Source organism: Leucoraja erinacea, chromosome 39 (assembly GCF_028641065.1).
Source record: "Leucoraja erinacea ecotype New England chromosome 39, Leri_hhj_1, whole genome shotgun sequence".
In the NCBI taxonomy this organism is placed as follows: Eukaryota; Metazoa; Chordata; class Chondrichthyes; order Rajiformes; family Rajidae; genus Leucoraja; species Leucoraja erinaceus.
The window spans coordinates 3,055,418-3,068,169 of NC_073415.1; the positions used below are offsets into that span (position 1 = coordinate 3,055,418).

Below are 12,752 nucleotides of genomic sequence, written 5' to 3' on the forward strand. Positions count from 1 at the left end.
AGAAAAATTTTAACTTATGAAGTTAATATAAAGTAACATTTTCTAAATGATTTGTCCTTGAGATATTTTACAATTGTTGAAATTGCACAGGGTCCTCCTGTCATTTGTGCCATTGGAACTTTCATCACCAAAGTTGCAATAATGCATAATAAGATCAACAAATAATCAAGAGAAAATATCAATTTCATAAATAAAACCTTATTCGCTGAGACAGGCAATACAATTCTGATAACTTTACAAATTCCATTGATCCTGGTCAGAAATATTGCATCACCTTAAATTAAAATTAGTTTATAAACACAAAATGCTGGAGCAACTCAGTGGGACGGGCAACATCTCTGAAGAGAAGGAATGGGTGACATTTCGGGTCGAGACCCTTCTTCAGACTCGACCCGTAACATCATCCATTATTTCTCTCCAGAGGTGCTACCTGTTCTGCTAAGTTACTCCGGCATTTCGTATCTACGGTTTAAACCAGCATCTGCAATTCCTTCCGACACATAAGTTTATAAATATATACTTAATACATTTTTGGGCTGCAAAATAGATATAGGTGCAAAGTAGAATTACCATTGTGAGTTGCACCAGGCTTCTTTCTCATTCTCTCCACATTAATAGTTCCCAATCTTTTTGGTAATGAGGGAACGAAAGTGCTAAGGAGGGAACATTCTTGTTTCTCAAATATAAAGGGTCGTCAAATTGTTCCCACGTGTGCCCAGAAATAGTGCTTGAACTGTTAGCCTCAACTTGACCCAGGTTAAGGGAGGTTAGAAGAGAAAATTGAATCTTAATTGGGGTCAAGCAAATCATACTGAAATATTTAGCAGCTGCATTACAATAGAAAATTGAAATATTGCTAGTTTGCCTATTGGATAATGTGCTTTCATGCCACCATAGGCATTGATGATCATTCTGTGCCCAAGAACAACTGAAATTTTAAAACAAGAGTTGTTTTTCTGGTCTCACCACCATTTCATGTAGTGGAAGTGTTTGATTTGATGATTTGATCAAAATTTGATGTCCGTGACATTGAAATTTGATGGATTTGATTCTATCCCACCAGCTGTAATTATTGGCAGATTTAAAAAAAAAATAGGGGAGCCCTTCTACTGCCAGCTGTTGTGTTGAGATTCTTGCTACTTTATACAAACTCAATTTTGTAAATTATACTCAGCATTGCTGAAAATGTTAATGTTAATGTATCACCCCACTGTTTCTATTTGTCAGTTGAAACAGACAATTAATGGCAAATAAATGAGACCAATGGAGGCTTTGGCAGCATTCAACTACACCCACCCCTGCATCGTCTGTCTATTTTTCACCAAAGTTATTAGAAAGTAATACATTGTTTTGCATAATTTATTTTTGAAAATCATTGTCACTTGAGATGTATTTTTAAACGTTAATTAAACATATGAGTATGTTGACGCTATGAACTTAAGAATTTTTGCATGGATATACTGTAGATATTAATCTGAAAAAGATCAGTGCTGTTTTGTAATTACAATCTTCACTGTCATCGTGGCCATTATTATTATATTTTAAAAGTGTGAATTTACACGAGAGGCACCATATTTAACAAAGTTTAAGGTGCTGAAATCATTTTGAAAATATGACAAAATTATATCTACTTTACATCAATCTTACCAATAGCAATTTATATAAAGTTTTCCTGAGAAACTTAAAAATAAATACTGTGTATAAAACCAGAAAACAGCACAAAAATTGATGAAAACACAAATGTCTTTCATTATTTATACTGATGATATTAGAATCATTTATGTGTCTAAAGCACACATATAAAATTAAATTAAGGAAATGTATTAATTAATTGATTCTGGTCCCAGGAGGGTACTAAAAACACCTTCCAGCAAGCAAGCAATAGTCTTTGGGCATGCTGCCACTAAAACCTAAATTTATTATATTTGGAACAAGTACTAAAGCTGGAAGCTCGTGTTCTCTTGATGTGGACAATGAACTATGTTATAAAACTAGATCAACAGAAGTATTGTGTTTAAGAAGGAACTGCAGATGCTGGAAAAATCAAAGGTAGGCAAAAAATGCCGGAGAAACTCAGCAGATGAGGCAGTATCTATGGAGAGAAGAAATTGGCGACGTTTCGGGTTTCAGACAGACAGCATTGTGTCCAGTTTTGGCATCATATTTCAGGAACAATTTAAAGGTTTGAAGAAGATGAGTAGAAGAGATTTATTAAAAGTTTGAGGGACGAGTGATGTGGATAGACAAGAGAAGCTTGGAAAGATGGCATATGTTTAAGGAAAGAAGATGGAGTTTTAAAGGGGATTTTTCTGTACAAGGATTGGTGCCTGGAGCTTACAGCCAAAAAGACGGTTGTTTCAGCTGCAATTACTACTATGAGATAGGTGCTGGAGTATGCAAGGTAACAACTTCCAGATTTATGTTCCGTTTAGTTTATTGTCACGTGTACCAAGGTACAGTGAAAAGCTTTTGTTGCTTGCTAACTAGTCGGCGGAAAGACAATACATGATTACAATCGAGCCATTTACAGTGTCTAGATACATGATAAGGGAATAACGTGTAGTGCAAAGTAAAGCCAGCAAAGTGTGATCAAAGATAGTCCGAGGGTCACCAATGAGGTAGATAGAAGTTTAGGACTGCTCTCTAGTTGTGGTAGGATGATTCAGTTGCCTGATAACAGCTGGGAAGAAACTGTCCCTGAATCTGGAGGTGTGCGTTTTTATATGAAGTGGATGAAAAGTTATAGTGCTGTTGTTCATTTGTTACTGGAATGTTATCTGTCAAACCTGCCGAAACTGGAGGTATATCCTGGACATCTGACAAATACTTCCATCATTATAGCTTGCAAACATCCCCCGCAAACACTTCCCAGCAGCTGATGAAAAGTTATAGTGCTGTTTATGAAGCATTCAACTTATGATTTCACTGAAACAAAAAAAAACACTTCCAAGAAAAGATAGTTCAAGCAACTGCAATCAACACTAACATTTTATAAAGTATGGGCTATCACTTGGTCCAATTTAGATTTAAATTTGAATGTTTGTATTGCATCCTTGTTTCGTACAATGGTGTGATCCTTCAATAGCTACAGGTTCGCCCCAGGTTATGACAGGGTCCCATTACTGTGAACTGTTTGTAACCCGAAGAGTTCGCAAGTCGACAATGTGGCGGCTTGGCAATCAATTTAGACAAACACATGGACCAACCAAGGGTAATGTGTAGTTAAATCAGGCTGTTTCATTCCGATATTGCCGCAAATCAAGCTCCCACACGGCAGAATATTCCTGCAGCTTCACAGCGGCTGTTAGGTCTGTACATTAGTCAGGCATTCGTAGCCTGGGGAAGACCTGCACTTCATAATATCAAAGCTGTGGTGAATGCTGTCACCAACGTGGGAAATTTGACTCCTAAAGCTTGATGTACCTTAAAAAGACTAACACAGGAGGTCCAGCTAGTGCTGTTTTGGAACTGGTGTGAACAAATTTTGTGATTTTCCTTTTCTAAAACTTTTTGAAACGATGTTAGGGAGATTGCTAGCACTAGGAAGATCATACAGGTGAATTTCTAGGCCAATGTTCTTCAAATACCAGATCGAAAAGACCCGTGTTTACTGCAACCTTAATGGCATTACCTCTTGAAATGCTAATAAACAATCTGAAGAAGGGTCTCGACCCGAAACGTCACCTATTCCTTTGCTCCATAGATGCTGTCTCACCCGCTGAGTTTCTCCAGCATTTTTGTCTAAATTCGATTTTTCCAGCATCTGTAGTTCTTTCTTAAACATTTTGCAATTGATTGTTTTAGTGTGTTTGGCAGTTATTGCAGCAAGTTACCTTACTGCTCTCCTCATCATACAATTTTACTATTATGATTTCATATATCTTGTGAAAACTGCAAACCTCTGTAATTTCAAGAGATTGCTGTACTTCGATACGCTGACTGGCTTTACATTGATTTTGTAGTGTGTTTACGTCACTTACTACTGTATGTATGTCCCTTCCCTGCTTTTTTTTCTCCTCTTTTTTGAATTGAATTGAATTGAATGCCTTTATTGTCATTCAGACCTTACGGTCTGAACGAAATTTCGTGCCTGCAGTCATACATACAATCATACAATTCCCTTTGAGGTTTCCAAACCTTTGCCAAACTTGTTTAAATGTTAGCAGATCTCCTACAAGGATATTAATTCCAGCCCTACTGAGGTGCAACCTGTCCAATTTGTACAGGTTCCACATGCTCCCTCTACTGGATACATTTGGAAAATCACTGGCTGTTCCTCAGACTTGTCACTTCATCCTAGATATTGTTATTATTTGTATTAAAATGATTAAACAGTAAATTAAATATAATTTATATTTTTGAACATTAGAATTAGGAACAAGTGTAGGCCATGTGTCTTGATTATAGCTGATCCTCAGTCTCAGCTTCATTTTCCAGTGCCATTACAATATTCCCCAATTCCCCATATATCTAGAAATCTATTGATCTTTGATTTGAATTAACTCAGTGAGAGAGACCTGCCATGGTTCCCTTGGGTAGAGGATTCTAACTGCCCTCTAAGTGAAGAAATCTTTCCTAATTTCAGTCCCAAATGGCCTATTCTTTCTCAGAAACTATATTCCCTTGACCTAGCCTCCTCAGTAAAGGGATACATCCTCCTTGCATCTATCCTGTCGAACCCTATAACCAATGTGTAGGTTTTGATGAGATTGCCTCTCATTCTTCTGAACTCAAATGGAGAATATAGTCCAAGTTTTTTTTAAACCCGAATGGAGAACATAGTCCAAGTTTACCGAATAGTTTGGCAAACCTGCCATCCCTAGAACTATGTTAGTGAAACTTAGGTGCACTCCTTCCAGGGCAAAGGTATTATTTCTTTGGTAAGAAAATCAAAACTGTTTAAATACACCAGGTGTGGCCTCCTCAAGGCCCAAAACAATTATATTAAATCACCCGCCCTTCTCTTATCAAACTCCCTACAAAAGCTAACAAACCACAAGTCTTCCTAAGTATCTGCACAACTTGCATGTTAGCTTTCAGTTACTTGCATACAAGCACACTCAGGAACCTTTGAGCATCAACACTTCTCAACCTCACACCACATAACGAATGCTTTGCTTTTTTATTACATGCACCAAAGTGGATGGCCTCGTGATTTTCCAAGTTACATTCCACCTGCCATGCTCTTGCCCACTTGCTCAGCTTGGCTGTATGCCCCAAAAGCCACTATATGGCTTCTTTGTCAAAACATTGTCATATATTGTGAATAGCTGGGACCTAAATACTAATCCCTGTGGTGCCTTACTAGTTATAGCCTACCAGCCATTAATTCCGTGCTCTCATTTTGATAACTAATTTTCAATACACTAAAGTACATTACCTCAGTTACACTGCTCTCAAACCTCATTGACCAATATCAAAAGCTTTCCAAAAATCCAACCATTTTACACCCATTGGTTCTCTAGGAGGTCACACTCTTAAATAACTCTAATAGATTAATCACACACAACTTGCCTTTCATAAATCCACAAGGATCATGCTCAATCCTATTATTCTTTATAGGATGTTCTCTTATATCTTTTATAATGGATTCCAATATTTTCCACATCACTGATGATAAACTTGTAGGTCGGTAACTCCTTGTTTCCTCTCTCCCCCTTTCTTTAAAATATGGTAATATTTGCCACGTTCCAATCCACAAAAACAATTTCAGAATCTATAGAACCCTGGGAGTTGATAACCAGAACATCCAATATCTCTCAAACTATCTACTTTAAAACTTGGGATGTGGATCATTGGGTCCATTGGGTTACAAAGTAATGCACAAGTTGGCTGACCAACTTGTCTAGTGTTCTTATTGACTCATAGTTGCTTTCGTTCATCATTGGCACTCGACCTTTCATTCTCTAATATATATCAGGCAAGTTATCTCCATGATGAAGGATACAAAGTAATTTTTAATTATTATGCCATTTCCTTATTTCTCCATTATATATTCTCCTGTCTCTTGTCAGTAGCGAGCCCATTCTTGCCCTGACGATTCATTTCTTTTTCATGTCTATATAAAGTTTTCTACAGTTCAATTCTATCCAACAGTATACATGTAGTCTAGTCTATCTTGCCTATTCTTATCAATTTTTTGATCCCCATTTGCTGTTTTCCAATTTGCTCCCAATCCTTAGGCCTGGTGCTATTTCTGGCAACTTTATAATCCTCTTCCTTTGACTTAATATTCTTTTTAATTTCTTACGTCAGCCACAGATGATTTAGAATTTGTTTTGGGGTTTCTGTGCCATTTAGGAATGTATTTCCTTTGAAATCTATCCATTATTTTCTAAAATACTGACCACTACCATATCTATTCACTACCAATCAACCACAACCAATTGTATCCATGCTGTATCTCTAAACTAAATTAAACTCACTTCTCATACTTTCAAATTTTCCTTTGTTTGATTTAACATTGTAGATTTTTTTTGTGATCTAAGCACCACCAACAAGCCAGTATTTATGATCTTTCCTAATTGCCCCTTGAGAAGCTGATGACGAGGCACCTTCTTGAACCTTTGCAGTTCTTTTTGGAGGAGGTAATCTCATAATGCTATTGATCTGGAGGTTTTAAGATCAGTACCCAGTGATAATGAAATAACAGTAATATATTTGCAAGTCAGATGGTGTGGGACTTGAGTGGAAAGATGCAGGTGGTGATGTTCCAATATACCAGTTGCCTTTATTCTTATTGGTGGTAGGGCTTTATCTTTGTGTGCGTGTGTGTGTGCGTGTGCGTGTGTGTGTGTGTTTGTGTGTGCGTGTGTGCGTGTGTGTGTGTTCGTTCGTGATTGCAATTTCATAGCTGTGTAAATCAGCATGGAAGCTAATAGTACTGCACAAAAGAATGTTTGTAGAATATTCCTCGGGACATGCTTTAATTTTTCCGTGCTGCATTGATTGCCGATTGCACTTGAAGCCAAGCTGAACGATGCTGCTTCTTTCAATGGAGGACATTCAGATTACAATCAGTTAGTCTAGAATCAATGCTTGGATATTTTAACTGATTATTGATGTTGTTACAATTGCTCTTCATTATTTTACAAGCATTTGTCAAAATTCAATATAATGGTTTAATTTTGAAATGGATCGTGAAGAAATATAAAATTTTAATGAAGTGAAAATGGTAAATGTCGATATCATACTAAGAATTGATTGTGAAGTGATTTGTTAGCCTCAGATGATGGATCTGTAGTTCCATTGCTGAATCCCAATATCTAGACATTTTAATCCCAATCCCCTTTTGAGGTATTTTAAAATGGGTAACACTGACCATGTGAATGTGAAAAGGCTTTAAAAAAAACCCATCTTTAAAGTATTTCCCACAAAAACTTTTCTTCCTGTGTATCTCTCTGAGCTACATTCATTAAACTGATCATTGTTTAATTTAAACTGCTTTACTAGAAGGCAGACATAAAATGCTGGAATAAATCAGCGGGACAGGCAGCATCTCTGGAGAGAAGGAATGGGTGACGTTTTGGGTCGAAACCCTTCTTCAGACTGCGAGTCACGGGAAAGGAAACAAGAGATATAGACGGTGATGAAGAGAAATATAGAACCAATGAATGAAAGATATGAAAAAAGTAACGATGATAAAGGAAACAGGCCATTGTTAGCTTTTTGCTAGGTGAGAATGAGAAGCTGGTGCGATGTGGGTGGGAGGGGGATGAAGAGTGAGGGAATGCAGGGGTTACTTAAAATGAGAAAAATCAATATTCATACCACGGGGTTGTAGGGAGGCAGTTTGCCATATCACCTCAGGATCAAGGCAAATGTATGATTATCTTTTTAATCTGCCATTTTTTTTCCTGTTGTTTCTGTTGCAAAGTCTGTAACGGTCTCATTTTGCTTCACACAGTGCTGAGTATTCGCGGTGTCCAAGAAGAGGAGCCTCCAGATCCGCAGTTGATGAGACTGGACAACATGTTGCTGGCAGAAGGAGTGTCCGGCCCTGAGAAGGGCGGAGGGTCGGCTGCAGCGGCGGCTGCGGCGGCAGCATCCGGCGGATCACCGAATGACAATTCCATCGAGCACTCTGACTACAGAGCCAAACTCGCACAAATACGACAGATTTACCACTCGGAGCTGGAGAAGTATGAGCAGGTGTGGCCCGCCTTACCAAACATTGTGAAGGAGTATATAGCCCAACATTCATAATGTCGAAGATAGACACAAAATGCTGGATTCTTCTATCCAGCGTCTCTGGATAGAAGAAATGGGGTCGAGTCCCTTCTTCCCAATATGTCACCCATTCCTTCTATCCAGAGATGTTGCCTGTCCCACTGAGTTACTCTAGTATTTTGTGTCTATCTTCGGTGTAAACCAGCATCTGCAGTTCCTTCCTGGACATCCATAATGCATTGGTTTTATGTCTTTTGAAATTTCATGTTTGTGTTCATCAAATAAATCCTTTCAGTACAAGTAAAATCAATTCAAACAAGGAATTAAGCAATCAGGTTGATTGACTATCAGACTGTAAACCGTATTGGTACACTGACTTCCAACTAGTTTATACTTAATCTCTTGAAATTTGCACCGGAAGTACTATTTAGTCGTATCCTGGGTGGCCGCTATTTGTATAAATTGTGTATGTATGCAAAGTATTTCACTATGCCTAGTCACATGTGACATGAAGTATTCCCATTCCTATCAAGGCCAATTAAGAAACATAGAAACATCGAAAAGAAGTGCAGGATGAGGCCATTTGGACCTTCGAGCCAGCACCGCCATTCATTGTGTTCATGGCTGATCATCCCCAATCATTAACCCATGCCTCCCTTCTCCACAATTGTTAGAATAGTTCACTGAAGCAGAGTGAGTTTTTGCCAGAGAGATCTGTTTCCTGCACATAAGCATCTACCTGTAATATAGCATTACAAAAATCTGGCATAGCTGGCTAATAACAAGTGGGAACAAATAGCTTATTCTCTGTAATTGTTCCTCAGTGGCGTCCCAATGATTTTGTCAGGTGGCCAAATTTCACAATCCAAAGTACTTCTGAAGGCCAGTTGTTAGAATCATTTTATTTCAATCACGCATAACCAGATTCTGAAAATGTAGCCACATTTATAAAGTGATAAATGCCACAGATCAGTTAGATTTTATTAACATTTTAAAAAAGAATTCAATTTTACAAATCATATTGTAATTATTCAAGCAATACAATACCAGTTCCTTCATTAGAGATCTCCATGAGAGGTCTGCTTATGTATAAAAGTAAAACCTGAACTGTCCATAGCCAACCCGTGCCTGACCTGACCACAAGTATTTGACCTGGTGGCATTTGGAGAATATCACTGTCCGATCCAATATTTGTGTTTGAAGTTCTGGAGCACTGCTTGTCACCTTGGTAATATGTAGTCTATAAGCACTGAATCCTTAATTTACTGAGTAATTAACGGGTATTGGATGAAGAATGGCATTGTTCACATTAATTATGCAATCCATCTGATGTATCCCTTGTGAATGTATCTTCTAATCTTGTTTTTTTTTCTGTTGGTAGGCCTGTAGTGAATTCACCACACACGTTATGAACTTGCTTCGTGAACAGAGTCGGACCAGGCCGATTTCACCAAAGGAGATTGAGCGTATGGTTTCTATTATCCACCGCAAATTCAGTTCCATTCAGATGCAGCTGAAGCAGAGTACATGTGAAGCAGTGATGATCCTGCGATCTCGATTCCTTGATGCAAGGTATGTTTCAAGCTGCAAGCATCTGCTCAAATTGTTGACGCCATCTGTTGTTATTAATAGTGAAATAATGCAAAACATTAGACCACATCTTGCTACTTGAAGCCTGGTGCAAGAAATACTTCATTTCTCCACTTGCCATGTCAGGAAGCTGTTGATAAAAATGTGTATGAAGCTTGACACAGAATGCTGAAGTAACTCAGTGGGGTCGGCAGCATCTCTGGATAGAAGGAATGGGTGACTTTTCAGGTCAGACTGAAGAAGGGTCTCAGCCAGAAACATCAGCCATGATCACATTGAATGGCAGTGCTGGCTGGAAGGGCCGAATGGCCTATTCCTGTACCTACTGTCTATTGTCATTCATTCTATCGAGAGATGATGCCTGTCCCGCTGAGTTACTCCAGCAATTTGTGCCTTTCGTCGGTGTAAACCAGCATCTGCAGTTTCTTCCTACACATTAAGTGTGAAGCTTCCCATGTTATACAAAATAAGTCACCATCTCTTAAAACTATTGCACAGCTACAGGCGAGCTTGGGGGAAAAAACAGTTGATACTGAAAACGTGAGGTTGTACTTGACAGGACAATTGAAACGGTTCAGTTTCATTATATTTGCAAAGGATAAGTGTCACAGTCTGCCCTCTCCTCATTCTCATCCACTTCACCTCCCAGTACTTTTCCACCGGCCCCTCCTTCTCCTCGCCTGCCACCCCCTCTCATCAGCCCAACTCTCCTCACCTGTTGCACTCAGTTGCCTCTGATCACCAATTAACCCAGTATATAGACTCTCCTCACCGTTCACACAGTGCCAGATTGTTCTCAGCTTTCATGCAAGACTCTCCAGTGATTTCCCGACTGACTACACGGATTCGAACCTGCCTGCCCCTGACCATTCCGTCCTGTCGTCTTCCCGGATATCACCTCAGCCTTCTGGTCCCCGACCACGGCCTTTGTCCCGTACCTCCTGGTTTCTGTCTGCCTCTCTCCTGGGCTGTTTGGTGTATCCCTGCAACGGCTCCTCGACTTCCTGCCTGGCTTCGACTCTCCCTTCGTCTGTCCCTCGCTGGTTTGTTTGCATCGTGTGTTGGATCTCCTGGTTACTGGACCTTCCGCTACCCCGACTACGTCTCCTGCCTGCCCCTCTTCGGAACCCTCGCTCAATCCTGAGCCTCTGTGTGAGTACGGTGTACCCATTCCTGTGTTACAGTATCGTAATAAAGTTCATGACCAATTATACCTGCCTGATTCTGTGCTGCTATTGGGTCCAAGCTATACCCGTTACAATAAGGGATGGGCCAAAAGGAACATACACAGTTGTAAGAGTGGTTCCACTTGAGGAAAATGGAAAACCTGTGAGACCTTCAAACATATTATCATCACCACAAAATCAATGGAGTCTTTTAACTTACTAATCAATAGGAATTGGTGTGAATCTGGAACTGGCTACCTATGGGAGTGAGTAAAGAATATTAGTCGTGTATTTAGTAGAAGGCTGTGTACTCGTAATGAAGCAGCAGGAAATAGAGGGTTACTGTGGTGCACACAGATGAGAAACAACAGGAAAATCAAAGAGAGCAAAAATAATGGTTGAGCCAAATTGGTGCCGTGGAGTATGAATAGGTGATACTGTGGTTCAAGGAGGCAGGTTATCTCCTCTTCCCCTCTTTCCTTCCATCTCCCCCTTCCATCTCCCCCCTTCCCTTCCCCCCCCCCCCCTCCCCTATCCTCTCCCCCACCCTCACCTCCACCCCCACCCCCCCCCATCTCCCCCCCCCCCCCCCCCCCCCCCCTCCCCCACCTCCCTCCCCCACCCACCCAAGAGATGTCAATCTCTGCTGTGTTGCTTGGGGAGGTTAGGGTTAAACTGCTTATGATCTATTTGCCAATCTCACACTTCTAGTAATTGGTCAAAGGCAATGTTTGTGGTTTTCTGTTTGATTTGACAATTGTTCTGCAGCAACCAGATATGATCATTAATGAATCTACCACCCAGACCCTCCAGCATCTGTTTGCCCTCAGTAAGGTCAATATCTCTCTGACAGTAAGGTCAATATCTATTTCCTTTTATCTGGAAGAGTCTGCAATTAACTTTCGCCATCCCTCCTTTAAAAATAAATTGGATTTTTATATATTTAAAAAAAATTGTGGAGGGAAATGGGCCACAGTTTAAGAATAAGGAGTAAGCCATTTAGAAAGGAGACGAGGAAACACTTTTTCTCACAAAGTGGTGAGTCTGTGGAATTCTCTGCCTCAGAGGGCGATGGTGGCAGGTTCTCTGGATGCTTTCAAGAGAGAGCTAGATAGAGCTCTTAAAAATAGCGGAGTCAGGGATATGGGGAGAAGGCAGGACCAGGGTACTGATTAGGGATGATCAGCCATGATCACATTGCAACTTTGGGGGAAAAAGATTTTACTCTGGTCCCCTCTCACCATCTTATTCTTCACATGTGCAACCTGGTTTTAGATATATGTTATGGGGAAAACATTCTCACTGTCCACCTGATCAATGTTCCTCAACATTTTGTATATCTCTATCAGCTGCTCCCGCCTCAGCCGCCTCTGCTGCAAACAACAACAAAAAAACAAGCGTATCTGGTCTCTCCTAGCTGAAACATTCCTCATCCTGGTAAATCTCCACTGCACTTTTGCCAGTGCAATCCTGTCCTTCCTTAAGTGACAACCAGAACTGCACACAATACTTCAGCCATGGCCTAATGGTCAGGTCGAGGGGCGTTCCCTACCATGTAATCCTGTGCTACCTGCTCCATGGTCGGATAGTCGGCGACTAAACCGTCTCTCCCACCTGGTTTGCCAGGTGAGGGGAGGATGGGGCTGTGAACCCCCAGCAAGACCGAAAACAAGACATATCAAAGGGCGGATGAGTTCCTAGCAAGCCAACGGCCATCCACACTTCAGTAGAAGTTGCGATCACTGTCGTACATAGCATTGTAAGGCACCGTTGATGTTTTCAACGATGATGATGATGATGATGGCCTAACCAAAGTTTTGTAAAGTT

At 40.2% G+C, this 12,752-nt stretch overlaps 1 protein-coding gene across 7 annotated transcripts in view; it reads left to right on the forward strand.

Moving 5' to 3' along the window:
• The window catches only part of pbx4 (pre-B-cell leukemia transcription factor 4), a 224,563-nt gene that overhangs the window by 170,813 nt on the left and 40,998 nt on the right, over positions 1-12,752 (forward strand). For all 7 annotated transcript variants that reach the window (XM_055664038.1, XM_055664039.1, XM_055664043.1 and 4 more), the window contains exons 3-4: positions 7,907-8,151; positions 9,551-9,741. In XM_055664038.1, coding sequence (XP_055520013.1) covers positions 7,907-8,151; positions 9,551-9,741 — 436 coding nt within the window. The remainder of the gene's footprint in view (positions 1-7,906; positions 8,152-9,550; positions 9,742-12,752) is intronic.